Source organism: Echeneis naucrates, chromosome 6 (assembly GCF_900963305.1).
Source record: "Echeneis naucrates chromosome 6, fEcheNa1.1, whole genome shotgun sequence".
NCBI lineage: Eukaryota > Metazoa > Chordata > Actinopteri > Carangiformes > Echeneidae > Echeneis > Echeneis naucrates.
Window position 1 is genome coordinate 14821373 of NC_042516.1, and position 18348 is coordinate 14839720.

General features: G+C 41.5%; 1 protein-coding gene across 1 annotated transcript in view; it reads right to left on the bottom strand.

Moving 5' to 3' along the window:
• Window positions 1-2298: 2298 nt before the first annotated feature.
• Window positions 2299-18348, bottom strand: part of efna4 (ephrin A4) — a 31472-nt gene continuing 15422 nt past the window's right edge. Inside the window, exons 2-5 of the mRNA XM_029504690.1 lie at window positions 14047-14345; window positions 10434-10502; window positions 4841-4867; window positions 2299-4293 (exon numbers count right to left, since the gene is read on the bottom strand). Coding sequence (XP_029360550.1) covers window positions 4205-4293; window positions 4841-4867; window positions 10434-10502; window positions 14047-14345 — 484 coding nt within the window. The 3' untranslated portion in view covers window positions 2299-4204. The remainder of the gene's footprint in view (window positions 4294-4840; window positions 4868-10433; window positions 10503-14046; window positions 14346-18348) is intronic.

The window sequence follows — 18348 nt, forward strand, 5'->3', positions numbered from 1 at the left end:
TGCAAGAGATGTCGAGTGACATGATGCCGAAAAGTGGGGACTGTAACGCAGTCCTTGATCCTGATCTTGGCTCAGGCTCTTTTACAGGACTATGAATTAAAGCAGACAAAAGTGAAGCATTGATTAAAGGAGTAAATCACAATTAATGCTGCTTGATCACGCCCCACAACGAAACAACCTTTTGATTCAAAGAGCCTCTACTTCATTGTGCTGAAAGATACAACGTAAAATTAGATTAGTGAGCTGGAAAGATAGGTGGAGCTTCTTTTTTTTTTTTTACATTTATGGGCCCATCTCATTTAAAATTTTGAAGAGTACTCTAAAGGGTCACTTGAAGCGTCACATGAAGCTGGGATAAGTTATTTAAGGTGTGGTTGGAAAATTATGTTTTCCATAAGCCTCTTTTTGCGCCAGATGATAGCAGCCTTGCTTGGCCTTGTATCACTTTACTTCCCAAAGGAAAGTTCATCTTTTTCATGGATGCTAACAATGATAATGATAAACAACCAAAACAAAAACAAAATATTCTGAAGGACACTTAGTTGTCCAGCAGGGGTCCCGTCTCACCTCACCTCACCCTGGTTTTGAAACATGAAATACACACACTGGTCAGAATTTGTAACCAGAATGTCTCGATGATTACACAATGGAAGACTCTTAAGTGCGAAATACATCGGCCCAAAATTCAAAGGAAGACCTGAGAAGCACGTGTCCAACACATCTACTTGCTTGACAGCAGAAACATGTCAGTAGTGATTAAACATGTGACAAGACTCACTGTTGACATGTGGAATAGGTTTGACTATTTTTAATTACAAATCTTAAAGCTGGGTGAAAACCGTTCTCTTTAAGAATAATATCATTAGTTAAATGCAACTATACAGTCACATGTTGCATGTAAAAATGGCTTGTTGATTTGTTGGAAAAATTATAACTTTGTTTTTAATCTCAAGTCAGTCTTTTGTATTTCTGAAGATTTAATCAACACTGGCAAGCTGAACCTTAGATATTCAGCCAAGATGCAATTAAATGTAGGCCACCATGAGGCTACAGACCCTGATGTGTTGGCATTCGATATGTTGCAATTACAGTGTAATTTGCGGAGATGTGCAGTATGGCTATGCAATATGGATTTTATTTTCTTGTCAGTCAAGAACTGAATTTGTCGCGCTAGATTTTGTTTACCATCACAGTGATCCGAGTGAGGATGACAAAGGAAACTTGGATTTTTCAAGAATTTTCTAAATGTATATAACTTCTATTATCATGCAACTTATTTTGGTGGGTGAGTTCAGCTCCTGCTTTTAGTAGCTTATAACAACACAAAGTGAAATTGTTAAAAACATCAATATTGTCAAGTATGAAAGATGTCTGAAAATGAGAATGTTTTGGTATAATTTTTTGATTATATTTTGTCAGAAATGAAAGGTAAAAACTTTAGATAAAAAAAAAAAACCTGTTACATAAAGGCTTTGGTCTTTGCATGCTCTTGCTGGAGTAAACAGCCATATAGTTTTAACACACACAAGATGGGAATGGACTGCTGCTGCTTTTAATGTTTAATGTTCACCCTGTTAGACCAATCTGAAAGTATTCCTCTCCCGCTGATTTCACTATGCTTACTTTATCATTTCCAATGGCACAAGAATGAAAACAGGGGCTCTGGAAATGTGTACGTGAAGGTCAAAATCAAAGCCAGTTCTTAAAAACATGCCCCAACAGTGACAAACATGTCATCAGAAGGGATCATAAACCATGAAATAGGAGCATTAGCCCTATTATCCAGGAAATTGCCTCTCTGGCTTCACAAGAGGCTCTACATTACAGCCTATATAAATGGAAATGCTTTTACAGCTTATTTAGATGTACACTTCTATATTTAAAACACAAAACAAAAGCATCTCTTCTTGCTCTGTCCTCAGTCTCAGTGTTTAGTCAATGTAAATACAGTGGCTACTTTAAGGTCAGTGTATTGGCAATAAGCTTCAGGGTCTATTAATACTGGGAGTCTGTGGGATATCTGAGTCTTATCAGGCTTTGGCTGCACATAGATAAAAAACTCAGCTCAATATTCCACGAGGCTACTCACATTACAATGGCCTTTTACACCACAAGGTCATTTCAAGTCCCAGTAGTCTTCTTATCTTCATACTCCTGTGTCTTACACTGGATGTGTGTGGCCCACAAATACAGTGTGTGCGTGCGTCTGTATTTGGCATCCCTGAGACCTGCGGTTGCAGAAAACATCAATACGTTCAAAAGTTAAATGATGATGGACTCAAGTGTTTAAATGCAATCATATTTATTTTGTTGTCTTGCCACGTAAAAAAGGCTCAGATTGCAGTCAGCTCTTCACAGAAGAAGCTACATTCTTCACTAAAATGTGAAAGCAGAACACATTAGGCACACACAAACAAAGAAATCAAATACAAGTTCCTAGTAGTACATGATTTTCTACATCACCGAAATTATTCAACAGATTTTCAAACACTGGTTTTATTACCCAGTTAGGAAATTAATGTGTAAAGAACAACGGCAAGACTGGTATGATTTGAAAAAAAAAAATATATATCAATTGGTCCCCCCCGACAAAAAAAACCAAACAAAAAAAACCTGTACTTTTTACAATTAAACTGTATTAGCCCATATTTTCTGAATTCAAATTGCTTAAATATTTCAGGGAATAATTATGTACTTAATTTATAAATATGAACTTCACTTAATTTCAATGAAAAATATATTGCTCCATGGCATCTTCTCTTATCTCCATTGAATTTTTTTTTTATTAGGTAAATTAGTATTTGGTCACTTAGGATTTTTTTTATTGATTGTAACATTACATTTGTAATTTCTAAAAAACTAAAAAATAAATAAAACAAACAAACCCCAACAACAACAACAACAACAAAAAAAGAAACAAAACAAAACAGAAATTTCATGATCAAATCCTTTGACTTGGTAAACTACATTGTAGCAGAACTTAAGAAAATAAACCCAAAATAAACTCAATTTATATTTAGATGTAAATCAAGGTTTCTGTGGATGAAAAAAACTCCATTGATGCCAATAGTTCATTGACCTTAAAAAGCAGAAAGCACTAACACTTCGGATCATATAGTTAATACATCTCACTGTGCAGAATATATTAACTATATAGTAAAACCTAAAATAAAGGCTCTGGTGTAGTAAAGAATAAAAAAAAGAAAAAATGTTTGTGTGCACATCTATACATCTGGTACGGGAGCATCAACTATGCCGATGCTCTCCATTTACCCATAACCCGCAGTTGTTCTGCACTTAAATTTGCAGCAGAGAAAGAGAGGAAAGTGAGAGCAACAGTTGGTACAATCAGAGAGGAACAAACCTCGTCCAACACACTACCAGAATCTAGTGTCCAGTTAGTGTCCAGAGTTTTAGGCCAACACCGTCCAATTCCAGTTCAACCAGTTAAATCCCAGTAGGGGGCGCAGCAGTGTAGCATGACTGTTCCAGAAAATTCCCCATTTCCTCCAAAGGTAAGTGGGATTTTTTCCAAAAGTCTACTTATTTACACAAATTTAACCAATTTATCATAGCCTAATGAAAATTGGGCAGTTAGAAATGTGTTCTTTGTATCTGCCCAGCTCCAGCATGTCAGAAAAGAAAAAGAAAGTCACGGGCTAAGTGACTGACCTCCACCCTGAGTGACTCATTGCAGTAGTATGTGTTTATTTGGCCATTTCCAACTGGAGGCAGGTTCTCAAAAAGACATTGATACAACTAAAAAAAGTAGAAAATGAGGAATATGATGATAAACAAAGATGGAAAAGTGAGAAATTTTTGTTGAAACGAGTCTAGACAGAGTCATTGTCCTTCTCGCACAAGAGTGGGATATGACTAGTACTTGGTCTATGTGTAATATTCTGTGCTACTACTTACACAACAGGTAGTTGAAGAAAATAACAAGAAATGAATCACTGTTTTTCAGACCCTGAGTCACTGTGTCCCCGTTTTGGAGGTGACACTCGATTCTTTCAGGACACGCACAGGTTTAAAAAAAAAAAAACAGCCACAAGGTAATATCTGTCATTTGCAATAGCTTAGCATAGATTGCATTGTGTCATTCACTGTGTGAGCGTAAATTGCATTGTGGACTTGAATGTCTGAGTAATTTCTCCTGAGCCCATGGAGCGGAGTGAGGTCAGCTCTCAAGGATTTGAGGATGTCAGGTGTTGGTCAGCAGGAGGAAGACGAGGATGAGGAGCGGAAGTGAAACTGTCCTGCGTGAGCAAGTATTACTTGGTTTTCCAGAGACTGAAACAGAGATGGAAACTCGCATGAAAATGTATACCACATACAACCGAGAGTATCTCGACATTATTTCCTTTTCATTTGAGGCTTTGTCCTCATCTGACATGCTGACTGCAGTGAGATTTCAAACAAACTGACACTCTTATGCTTCACTAATACCTTCAGCTAGGTTTCAAACTATTGTGACAGCAAAAACTTCCCAGAACAGTGGAAGCTGTTGGAGAAGTACATCATTGCTCATAGTTTTGGCCAGAGATGTTTAAGGAAGCTGTGTAAATTCTTTATCTAAATTAGATTTTCTTTTCCATTTATGTCCGTTACTGATTAATCGACATTTGTTCCATGTTTTCAGTTCCTTAAATGTTCTATACTGTTGATCTTGCAACAGCTGTTTAACCAGTCGATGAAATGAAGCGCATGTGAACTTGAGAGTAAAAGATAAGAGATGATAGATGATACATGGAGAGAATAGATGATACATACATAGCCTACTACACTCAAAGATATGTACCCATTAGGAATAAATTGCATTTAAAATGTTGCATCTCACCTTGTATTTGTTTTGAACCTTCGGATGCTGCAATAAGAGAGATGAAAGGGGGAGAGAGAAGAGAGATTTAGAAAAAGTTGAGCCAAAGAAACAAGTTGCTGATTAGCCATTTTTTCATGCTTAACTTTCTCAATAAAGCTCCTGCTTTGAGGAACAAAAGAAGCAAGAAACAGACAAATGACCAGAGGAAGGTATTTACCATTACTCAAAGACTAACGCCATGAAAAATGAGTACTGACTAGCGGTGCAACCCTAAATATGTCCCCTATGCAAATTCTAGTAAAGGTCGGCTAAAAAAAGAGCTTGAGAAGCATGGCAACAGGAAAAGATAGTGTTATGTAAATTAGGAAGAGTAAGAATGATCGAGATTATACTGAAGGGATACAGGAAATGAAAAAGAAAGGGGGGGGGGCAAGAAAATTCAAAATGACAGAGCGAAACCAAGAAGTGGACAGAAGATGAAAGGAAAAGCAGTGGAGACTCGAGTGAGAAAGTACGGCGAAAAAAAGAAGGTTGGAAAGATTGAAACAAGGTCAGACAGAGAAAAGGGAGGGAGAGAGAGACAGGACAGGGGGGTGTTTGTGTCTGGGCGTCACTCTCTCAGCAGGAGGTGGACTAAAACGAAATAATGGCGGGATGGAATGATGGAGGGATCGAGAGGCGTGTGGGAGAGAGCCGGAGAGAAAGAGGAAAGGGACAAAGAGTACAGGTGTAGCAGAAAGAGGTTGAACCATGAAACATCAGCGAGAGGGGACAGCGGGGTCAGGAAACAGGGATGAGGCTGCACAATTGCACCTCTTATTAAATCGATCTACAGCCTTGAGCCCACCTCTGACACCGCAACCCCGAAGACTCACACAAACAACACAAGCGTGCACACGCGTACACACACTCGTGTGTATTGATGTCTCCAGGAAAACTACTGCCTACCCACCTCCCATAGCAATTGACTGAGATTATGAGAGAGGAAATGGGACACTTCAAACTCATCTGTTACAGTAAAGTCAAACAAACACACAGACACACAGAGACACACACACACACAAACAGAAAAGATTTATTAAATGAGGGCTTAGCAGAGAAACACAGCGTTTGTCTGTAATATCCATCTTGTACCTCCAGGACTCTGAAAAACATGTCGGTTTGACAAGACATGAGCCAGTAAATTAGTCCCAGGTTGTGTACAACTAACGACCATCTAGGGGTTAACGAAGCATTAAATAGGATGCTGAGTGTGGGCCTCTCAGTGGGTGTGTGCACATTTGAGTGTCAGTGTGTTCATTTGTAGTGTAAAAAAAAAAAAAAAATAAATCAAAATCAAACAAAAAAAAAATATTTTCCAAGTTGTTATGATTTGGATGAATGTTACAACATTTGCACAAAATAAAACTAAACATCATGTCCATGGTCTCAAATAAATGTCTAATTGAGCGTTTTTCAGGTACTGAGACGCACTTTCATTTTATTTAATGAGCGAAAAATATTTCTTAATTAGCCATTCTTTCAGGTTCGAATTGCATCGATAAAAACAGATGCACATTATTTGTGTATTTCAAAAGTAATCATTTTGAAATTAACTAATAAAACTTTAATTATTAAAAAAAAAAACAAAACTTTAGCTTCAAACTTTAACTTTCTGTAGTTCTTTTGGATGTAGCAGATGCATATCAAAATTCATTTTAAAAAGCTTCATTCAGCGAATCATAAATATGTCTCAGTCAGACTACACTATTCTTCACGCTGTCGTTTGGCGAGTGTGTGCGTGGTCGAACAGCGGAGATGTTAAAATGCCTTGTGTTTGCCCGACTGTGTGTGATGTGTGTATTTTGATCTGGCTGTAATTATGTCATTTGAGCAGAGAACAAAAAAAAAAAAAAACAGTGAAGACGTAATTTTGGTCATGGCGAGTGCCGCCACAAAATGGCGTCCATGGTGGCGTGACTGAGTGTCTTCTCTGCACTGCAGTCAGACATCATGCAGCATGTGTAACTGTACATGCACAACCATGGCAAAGAGTGTGTGTATGTGTGTGTACGTGTGTGTGTGTGTGTGTCTCTCCAGTCAGCAGAACGCCCCACTGCAGAGACAGACACTGTTCCACCATCCCACCTCTTCTCTCATTCCGCCATTTTACACATGCAGGCGCTAATGCTAACCAACCCTGACTGTCAACATGCCACTAAAAGCTAGAAATTAGGAAAAATTCCCGAAAGAAAAAAAAAAAAAATCGCAAGCGCAAATCAATGAAAGCAATTCAAGTAATTTTAGGTGACAAGTTTTGGATCCAAGAGAGTTCGGCTGGGAAAGCGGTATGTATGTGTGTGTGTGTGTGTGTGTGTGTGTGTGTGTGAGAGAGAGAGAGTTTTGTGTGTATCAAGTTCAGAGGGTACAAAGGTATTTGGGCGAGAGTAGAGGGGCTAAAGGAGAGCAGCAATGGAAGAAAAAAAAAAAAGGAGAAAGGAAATCGTAAAATGGTGACGCACTGCAAACTGAAATGAATGCAATAGACTACTCACAGCGGGGCAACGACAGAAAAAGTGAAGAGAGATGGAGAGAGAAAGGGAATCAATTAGAGAGAGGGAAGTTTGTCTAAAATGGATTCTCACAGTAGGATGGCTGAAAAAGAGAAAAGTAGAAAGGCAGAGCCACAAGGCGAACAGGAAATATACACAACAGGAGGAGCTTTAAGAAAAGGCTGTAGTAAGGAAAAAAAAAAAACGAAGAAAAGGGGAAAAAAACGGTAAGTATGGAGTCAGAGGCAAAGCGAGCCAGTGAAAGAAATAATAGAGGGCTGCAGGGTGCCGGAGATTTCATGACACCAGTCGGCTGATGCTGATTCTGAACCTGGTTTTCTGATGCAACACGGGCTCAAGCACCTTTCAGCGAAGCCGCCGTCTCTGGCGTGATTCATTGCAGCACCACACTCAAATAAACATCACCTCACCACACACATCACCATGCCCAACAACACAACCAACACCGAAATAACCCAAGACAACACACGCCTTACAATACTATGAGCAACAACCAGGAGGGAAAAACAAGTCTCATCAGACAGACTCACAGACACACACAGGATGTCATTAGGAGCCTCCTGCATCACTGAATCCGTGCTACCTAGTTCGTTTTGTTCTTGGGTTAATTTAAGGCAATAAACACACACATTCACACACTGGAGAGGAGACTGAGAGACCAGCGAGTGGTAGCTGACCTTGGAACAATGACAGCATACCTGACGGACCCTCTCACTGCCACCACTCTGTCCTTCAGACCTGAGTGAGGAAGGTGTGTGTGTATGCACCAGTGTGCTTGCTGATAATTAATTGAAACAGCCACAACAGAGCATTCCCGTGTGGAAATACCTTTTAATCACAGAAGCTGCTTTCTGGGGATAAAACTAAAAGTTTGGGGAGATGGAGAGAGGATAGTTTGAAGTTTAGATAAGGGAGGTGATGCAGCTGAAGGACAGAGAGCTGCTGTCACTGAGGGCCTACCATCCACACACACACACACACACACACGGGCGTGTTGTGTCCTGCTGCCATGGTACCTGTCAGATCAAAGGGAACCTGAGCAGGAAGGAACCAGAGAGCTTGTGAGGTGTTACCACAGGGAACAAAACAACAACAGCTGTGGTAAACCGCCACTAATGGACAGTCAGAAAGAGAGAGACCCTCCAACTCTCCTTCATCTTCTCCCTCTCCCATCCCATTCATACTCTTGTCTCCGGCCTCATGTGTTCACATCCCTTCTCTCTCTGCGCAGCGTGCACATGGCAGAGATGGATGGCGAAACAGGCAGAGGGGAGTCTGTTAATAAACTGTACAACAGTTATGGAGATACAACAAAGAGATAGTAAAGATACAGGAAAGGTGGAGGAGGTTGGGGATGCGGAGGCACAGTCAAAGGGGCAAGAAGGAGGAAGAGACTGCCATGGATGGTGCCTAGATTAGTTTTGCTTCAGTAGTGAAAGATCATAAAAAATGAGGAAGGGAGGAGAGAGCTGAGGAGACAGAGAGAAGGGGAGGATTAGTGCCACTTCAGGAATGACAGAAGAGTAAAAAGAAAGACCGAGAGCCTGGAATGATGAGGGGGGGGGGGGCAGTAAAAGACAAGGAGAGGAAGATCCAGAAATTTAGTTGGGATTAGTTTTGGTGAAGGGACAGGATGAGAGGCAGAGGGAGAAACAAGGAGTAAGAAACACTCAAAGGAAATTTGCCCATCTCTGTAGGTAGAAATGTTTACAATGTAAAGAGTTTAACAATGGTGTGTGTGTGTGTGTGTGTGTGTGTGTGTTAGGAGAGAGATTTATGCTATTTAAATATTTTGATTCATTCAGGCTCAGACAGGCAGATCTGGGAATACTGTTGGAAGGTCAAGACTACATTAGCATTTCCTCACTGAACAGCTATCTGTGGTATTTCTAATTAATGACAGCAGGATAATTAACACATGAAAAAAGTCATCAGCTCTTCACTCTGGTAATAACACAGCAAATTACTCCCCGTCTCGCGCTGCCACGGCGTTGGCATTTAAGAATTCATTTGAGACGGATGGGACTCTTATTATGCAGGTTTTTAAAATATATTTTTCCCCTGTTATGCTCAAGTGAGACAAATGGGAGGATTGGGGGGTAGTTGCTAAATGGCATATAGGAATTAAATGAATACATCTCATTCTCTTGTGCAGAGACAGACTGACAACCAGTTTCCCTGGAAAAAAAAGTGTGTTAGTTCAAGCTGGGACAAGAAGACAAGTCCCCTGCAGATAGCACTGGGATGGGAACTGGGACAGACGTCTCAGACACGCACACAGGCATAACAGCACGCACTCATACCCTCATACCCACACACACACACACACACACATAAGGACACACACTTGTACAAATTAAACCACCAGAGAACACACGCAAAGCCCCTTTGATGCATGCAGGAGTGCACAAAAACAAAAAGTGATGTGCACACACTCAAAACTGGCCATACACGTAGAAATGCTCGCTCAGTTGTTCCTCCCCCTCTCTCTATCTCTATCTCACTCTCACACTCACACACACTCACACACACACACACAACTGTACAGAGATTCCCACAGTGACTGGGCAACATTCCCAACCAGAATGGGCAGCTCATTGGACTGGAAGACTAACGTTACACCAGGCGGGCTCTGGATTAGATCAACTCTGGGAATTTCACACTGGGACAGAGAGATGGAGAGCGAGGATGACAAGGAGGCAAGAAAGAGAGAACTGACTGGAGCAGAAGAAAGGTGCACTTTAGAGGGAAAGAATTCTTAAATAAACTTTGATCCAAATAGGTTTAAAAGATGATGTAGACAAAAGAGTGAAGTTTGTGTAGTTAAAAAACAAGCAACAAAGACTTATTTTAAAGTAAAAAAAAAAAAAAAACAAAGACAAAAAACTAAATTAGAACATGAGATGGAAAAAGAGGGAATAGTAGGGGGATCAGAAGCAGTCTAAACATCATGGTATTCAACCCTGATAGCAGAGATGTGAGCAACACCGAGTGGAGTCTTTCGCCGCACAAAGAGAAGGCATGAAAGGAGGAAGAGATGAAAAGACGAGTGTACTCACTGGGCTCACAGCACACGGTGACACGCAACTTCATACATGGCAGAAGAGGACCTTCATCTGTGGGTAGAGCTAGAAAGAACAAGAAGGGTAGGATATAAATAAGCAGCTTGTTTCTTCAACCCTATAAGCAGTTAGGAGTCAAAATGGTAATGTGTCAAATAAAACGAGGGATTTGAACATACTGAATAAAATCCTTCCATCAAATCTCCATTCACCAAGAGCTCTTCTGATAAGCAGAGCAGCCAGGTTGCTCTGCCACATCTATATCATGATATTACTATAAAGAATTACGCCATCTCCTTTTGTCACAGAGACAAAAACACATCACACTTATCTACGCAACTAAATAAAAACAATAAAATGAACAATTGCGAGTGCTGCCATAAAAGACGGCAACATCTCCGATATCAATTCCGATTATGACTCACGTGGGAAAACAAGCAAACATCGGCTGTATTGCCTGTCAGTTTTACAAAACAAATCTGTCTGGAAAACGGCGTTAAAGGCCTTTATATCTGAATAATTCACAAACAGCTGCTAACTCAATGGGGACCCACTACACAAGCTGAGTATATGATGGCTCACGCTCTGTCTCACTTTGTGTCCGTAATGTCAGCAGATATGCTACATCATAACAATCGGACTAAAGAATGAGTCTGTGGCACCGCTGGTCAGAAGTACTCAACCCACAAAACACAAGGAAGTGAAGAAAGCATAATCATAATCATCAACTTTCATTTGATGTCCGGCTTTACTGCTACGAATAAAACAGAAAACTCACTACAAATCAATGAAGGATCTGCGTACAAACACAATGGAAATGCAGCTAGTAAATACAGAAGAGTTTCATTACAATGAGAAGTAATGGAAATGATGGTAACATCCATCAAAAACAATTCAGCATGACCTCATGAAGCTATTGTAGTTTGGGAAAAAAAAAAAATCCCAAACCCCTCCAAAAAGCCAAAAACAAACAAACAACAGCAAAACTAAACATCCACTTACTAATTACTTGCAGAGAAAATTCATTTGGGACGTTTGTGCCTGACGTTTTGTCAAACAAATGTTTCTAAAGTCATGAATACACTTGACCTCATTGACCCATGACCTCATTAATTGCTTTCACATGTGCTTTTCATCAAAGCCATTTTGACATGTCAAAGCATGAGTCATCACGTCAGAGTCAGCATCAACAGTACCAGGATCCTGAAAGTTCAATCATCACTCAGGTAATTTCTTACACCTTCTTCTACTGTGACATGTCGAAACGTCTAAGTGAAAAAAATAATAGATATCTCAAAATCCCCTCTTTGTTTTCTACTCCCATTATAGCTGAGAGTCACAATTTTGAACTTTCAGCCTCTCAGTTCTCGACATTTTGGGTCATCACTGGCAAATTTATTGTCACATAACAGTAATGTTTATATTGCTAACTGTGGGCTTTTCAGGACAGGATAAAACAAACACGTGTTAATACTATGAACCCAAATGCTCATTGAAGGAAAGAGTGAATGATGACGAGATATCACTTACACACCAAGCACTGGCCTTGTACTGCATACTGCCGTCGTCCTGGAAAGTGTTGCCGTATTGTGCATGCGTTGCCCTATCTCTGTATTTGCTGTGTTTTCCTGTGCTGACTTACATACTGACGATATCTCAGACTTGGAAAATTGGAGAATGTTTTGAAATGCAGAGTATATTTTAATCACTGATGTTGTGTTGATTTGTTGTGCGTCTAGCTCTTTTTGTTATGAGTGCTATTCCCTCAAATGGTTCCAAGTTCTAAGCAGCTGAGTATCAGAGGATGTCCAGGTGCTTCCTGTTTGTGAGGCCCCAGACATGGAGGACCACTGGGTGTTGGTCAGCGGGTCAGAGACCGGGAGACAGTGGATTGTCAGTGTCAGTCTGTGGGAGCCGGAGAGGGGAGCTGAGCCCAGCTCAGACTGAGCCAACTAATGCCATTAGTGTTTCTAATACTATTGTACTGTCCTCCCGGGCTAATGCCATTATACTGTCTCCAGTGCTGCAGGCCCATTCAGCACACAAACCCCAGAGCCAGACATTTGGACCAACTTTACGCCTTATCTTTGATGTGGACAAAACACACACAATTGCCCTGAGCCCAATGTGGCCCGACCAGAGGTGGGAGGGGTCCCCATTGTTGCTTTTCTGTGAACTGGTATGAGCAACCACAATAGCCCAGTGTGTGTATGATTGTATGCGTACATATATAGATGTGTGTGTTAGCGTGTGTGTTGAACCACTCTCATGCCCTCACAATGCTCCATTGTCCCTCAGACTGCAACAGTAATTTATGTAAAGATTCCCTCTTTCCCTTCGTCTCATCCATCCCTTTTCTCTTCTTTTGTTGTTCTCCCTTTTCTTTTTCCACTATGAATTCCACTCATCTGGCCTGTCTCACCCCCCACCCCCTTCCGTACTGTCAGACTATGTCCATCCTTCGCTCTTTCTCTCCCTCTGTCACTCCTCCACGCTTCTCTACCTCCGTCTGCTTCTCTGCTTGCCTTTATTGCTCCTTCACTGTCGTCATGTATTGATCTCCATTTCTTCTTCCTAGACTTTGCAGTCCCTCTGCGTCTTTGTTGTCACCCTTCCATACTATGCATTCACTTGACTCTTTCATTCTCTGCCTTGTTTCATGTTTTCTCCCTCTTGGTTGGACTGACACCAAAAGTTGTAAAAAGCAAAAAAAAAAAAAAAAAAAAAAGGGCTTCTGATTTTTACAGCCACTAAGCCATAATCTGTCCCACCAGTGGTTTGAAATAAATGAGTGAGGAGAAAAGAGCACAAGAGGCGGTACTGAAGAAAAATGAAACCATCACTAACATTGTGTCTCATCCTACAGGTTTAAGGAAACATCAAATTAGTGTCACTCAGTGTGAATTTATGGAAAACATTAATACCAAATGCCACTGTTGGCCAGCATTCAAGGCCTCATAAAAAACATATTGGCTGGTTCAGAGCTACCTGGTCATACACTTCCTCCAACGCAGGTGTTTTTGCCCAGGCTCATGAACTGAAACATCAAATATTTACATATCTTTTCTCTTTTTAGGCTCTTTTACTTGGCGGGCAGTGTATGAAGCCTGGAGCCAGTATTCCTGGTGGTTATGTGCACTTTACTTATTAAAACCACTTTTTTATCCAAACCACCCAGTATGTTTTGTTTTTGGTTAATTAATGAATGAAGTAAAGAATATTAATCTGCAGTCATTTAGATAATTGATACATCATTTTTATCTGTAATTACTTCTGATGAAGCAAGAGTAAGAGATTATGGTACAAATTACAATTTCAGTTGTTTCAAAAGTTTTGAAGTCTTTTGCCTAATGAGCTGGAGCAGCTTTGGCCCAGGAGCCAAATTGGATCGTCCACTAAACACAAGGTTTGCCGTTTGATCCCCGTCTTCTCTGCTCTGCATGCAGAAGTGTCCTTGGTCAAGATACTGACACCCAATCCAAGCTAATATGAAATGCATTGCCTAATTCTAGCTTTTTCAAAAAATGTGCAGCTATTTGTTGAGCAATTTGGGATATTTTGTTTAACAACCTAGGTTAGCACACACACACACACACAGAAATCTACTTACAGCTGTAGTAGTAATGATGCCCTGGCAAAAACTCAAAACCCAGTGAGAATGGTGTAAATCTTTGGATCTTCTCAGAGAAGCGCACTGGTCCAAATGGAGCGTAGGGGGTGTTACACTCCCATCTCTTGATGGCGGCTCTGGTCTCCACACAGCCCTGGAATGATGCCTCTCTGACCAGGTAGAGGGCCAGCGTTTCTGCCTCTCCCGAGCCCATAGCTCCCTTGTTCGGGAAGTAGGGGCAGTAGATGTCCAGGTAGTCATTCAGATTTACCTGGATGGACAGATCTCCCGCTGTTAACCTGGAAGACGAAAATTACAACAGCATTAATAGTAGTAAGTAGTAAGTAGTAAGACTGGAGGGGAAAGAGAGGTGGTGGTTAAACACAGACAGACAGAAGAAGAAACGAGACGGATGACATAATTCCTTTGTGCCTGGAGCAATGTGGATCGCACATCAATATTACACATAACATTTACATGGGATGATAAGGTCTAAAAAAATGTTTTGGGATTTTGATATATCATAATGTAAGACTCCATTTCATTTCCAGACCAGCAAGGGAGCAGTGTTGAGCGGCAGAGAGAGAGAGAACAAAAAAAATCCTTGTATGCTAATGAAGAGCACTGAGGGGAGTTCAGTGTAAAATAAACTTGACTCCTTTGCTTTTCCCACTGCACAGATATACACAGGCCTTTGCAGACTTAGGCAAATGTGCATGTGCATGCACAACCACTTCTTGAGTCAAGGTTGATTGGCTTTAGGCATAACAACAACTTTGTACACGAATGCATCATTAGAACAGAAGAGGTGCATAATATATGCCCCTGTAGACTGTGGCTCTGACCTCCTGTCAGCTACGGGAGAAAGAGTTATCCATGAACAAACTAATATGGAAGAAGAGAGCATGAGGGTAAGACTGAGGCAGACATCCAAGACAAATAAGAGCTAAATGTTACATGACAAAATCGTGAGAGTAAGAGCTCAAAATCACGGCTCAACAAAGCGGGAGACAAGGAAAGTAGAGAGAAATCTATGACAAAAGGAGGGAAAAAGAGTGTGTGAGTGAGTGATGGAGTGATGGATGAGAGGTGGCCCAGAGAAAGACAGAAGGAGGTTGATGAAAAGAGCTGCTGAAAACAGGTAGAAGAAGGAAGATAGGACAAAAGGAAAAGAATAAAGAGGTCAAAGAAGGAAAGAAGTCGGATGAACAGGTGGAAAAAAGTGGAGTAAAAAAGAAAAGAAATAAAGTGTTTTAATTAGTGACCCCAGAGAGTCTGAGTGCAGACACACAGAGAGTGGAACAGCGGAGTGGAGGAAGAGAAGAGACAGACTTTAATTGGTCTCCTCTTCACATGAAGCGCAGGAGAAAACAATGAGGGGCAGAATGTGGCTTGTGCAGAAGGTTCAGGTCTGTCAGTGGGAGTCTTCATAGAGGGGTGACAGAGCGGAGGAGAGAGGAAGGGAGTGCTGAGAGTCAGTGAAGGGGAACATGGGAGGGAAAAGGAGCCTGGAATGGGGAGGGGGAGGCAGTGGCGGCAGTTGGACGGTGGCGTGTTCTCAAATTAAGTAGGTGGCCCAAGAAGAGACCAAAAGAATAAATAAGAGTACTACAGGAAGGGATGTGAAGGAAACCAAAATGAAACAGCATTATGAGACATTATGGGCCGGAGCTTACAAATCTACAGTGGGTTGCCAAAGACGGATGGAGCAATGAGCTGAGGAATGGCAATGTCGAAGAGAAGGAGCCAATAACCCTGTCATGACTAAAATATATCCATGTTCTCCTGTTAAACTGTAAACCATGTCACCCATATGTTTCCTAGTGAGATAAAAGTGCAGAAAAGAAACGTACGTGTGTTCGATAAGGATGCAGGTAAAACCCTGGAGGCAGCTCTCACAAATGCAGCTTCCTGCTCAATAAGTAGTGTGCAGAATTGGCGATCTATCAACTGGATGGGACACAATCGATCAGGATCTGTTGCTCGGGACACACACACCCTTCCCTGATCAATATCACTCCTGTGAATGTGTGTGTGTGGATCTATCCGATAGCTCTATTACCTGTGTGCACTAATTACAGCCGAACTAAGTTACTCAATTGTTTGGTTAAGAGAACACAAAAGGATAGAACTCCAAGCGTATAGACATAGAGACACACACACACACACACACACACACACACACAAAAGCCTATTTACTCGTTCTACTACCTGTGGTGCTCCTCGAGGTAGCGAAATGTTTGCTTAGGTGCACCAGCTGTGGACCTGTGTGTGCATGTATGCGCATGTGTATGTAATAACAGATGTGTGCCGTGTCAACACGCTGCACCCCTGCTACACATGTTGCTCACCTCGAGCTTCTTCTGCATTGCTCGGGTCCCAGTTTCACCACCCACACCACCCAACCCCCAATCTGCATTCCTCCTCTTCTTCTCTTTCTCCCTGCTCCTCTCATCCCATTTTGGATGACATGCATTGATCCTTCCATCTATTTTTTTTCAGAGACTTCACCTCCTCCATGTTCTCCCTCCTATTTTTGGACTCCTCTCTATCCCACATTATCCCTCCAACTGCTTTCCTTCCCACAAGCCTCCACATCAGCCTGTGCTATATGCATGCCAGCAATTACAGAGGCAGTGTGCTCTACTGATGTCAAACTGTCAGCCCTCTCTCGCTCCTTTTGCCTTCCTTCCTCCCTTTCCCTTCTCTGTAGCCCTGGTAGGCTTGGGTACGCCCTGGATACACCAAGCATCCTCCCCTTCTGCCAGCCACCATGCAAACGAGCGGCGACAGTAAAAGGGCATCGTGGGAGCACAGAGGAGCTGTGGGTGTCAATGAACAGAGTGCTGGAGTAGCCCATCAGTGGGACGATACACCAAGGATTGGTGTTGTGCCCACTGGAGGAACAGAGTGTGGGGATGGGGTAAGATGCATCTGTGTGTGTATGTCTGCATGTTGGGGGGGATTAGGGGGGGTGACACGGAACAGCATACAAATATTCTTGTGCATTTGACTGCATGTGGGAACGAACACACACACACACACAAATATGCTCATGCACACTTGGACATGAAAGTACTTCAGAAGAATAAAACATGCCGTATCCCTGACGCCAGAGGGTGATCAATGGCACCTATGTGAAGACCACTGCAAGCTCTTAGTTGATAAAGAAAATTCTGACTGAGGAACAAAATCAAAAATAATGTGATTCTTCTCTGTGGCGGATAAAAAAAAAAAAAAAAAAAAAAAAAAAAAAAAATAACACCATCACTTGACCATTTTGTAATTACAAGAAATCACATTCAAAATTCAGAAATGTGCCATAGCTGAATTATGACCAATAATCTCCCAATGCCCATGTACAGTGTGTCTGAGTGTGAGTGTGTACACGCACAGCTGTAATGAAATGGAGGGGGTTGACTATGGCAGAGACCTTTGATCCTTTAATATGAGAGAATAATTAAAGGACCAACAATCCCACAACAGGGCCTCAGGAATACAGAGCAGATACTCGATCATGCACAGCGGCTGCATACTATGCATACTGAATACGCTGGGGCCCTTTACGCAAGTGCAGCACATAAACACAGGGGATACAAAATATTCCACTACAATGAATATGCTAACGACATTCACATTCCAGATGAATTCCAAAAGTGTAGATTGTAGTCACAGTGGTTCTGATAAACACTTTCATGCTTGTGATGGTATGCTAACCAGCTGCAGTCAGAGGTCTGATGGTTCTTGGTGGAGACAATGGGAGGCCTCAAAGCTTGGTGGAGCCCCAGTTCTTCTGCTCTTTAATCCCAGCAGGGTGACTGCTAAACTGCTTGGGCACAGCACGCTGTGGTCACTGTGCCTTGTCTGGACAGAGCGTGACTCAGCTTCAGCTTCTTGTGCTCAAAGTACAGTAGCACTACTAGGTGGCACGGGAGGATCGCCAGTCCTTTCTAGGAGAGTGACTTTGTGAAATGGTATTTTGTATTTTAGCTTTTTGTTGTTGTTGTTGTTTTTCTTGCTGTTTCAGATGGGTGGCATTTACCCCATGCTGACGGACCAGATTATTACAGGTGAGTAATTCATCGCGGCGAATAGAACAATGTTAAGTTTAACATAAAGAAGAACTGATTTTTTTGTTGGGAAGGTTTCATGAACAGCTAATTCTGTTGGAGTTTGAAATTAGAGGAAATGCATTAATAACACCGATATATCTGATACGACATTGAATTTGCTAGATTTTTCTTATTTTGGAGCCAGTTAATGGCTTTAGTATACTAGCATCATTGGCAGTTAGCATTTCAT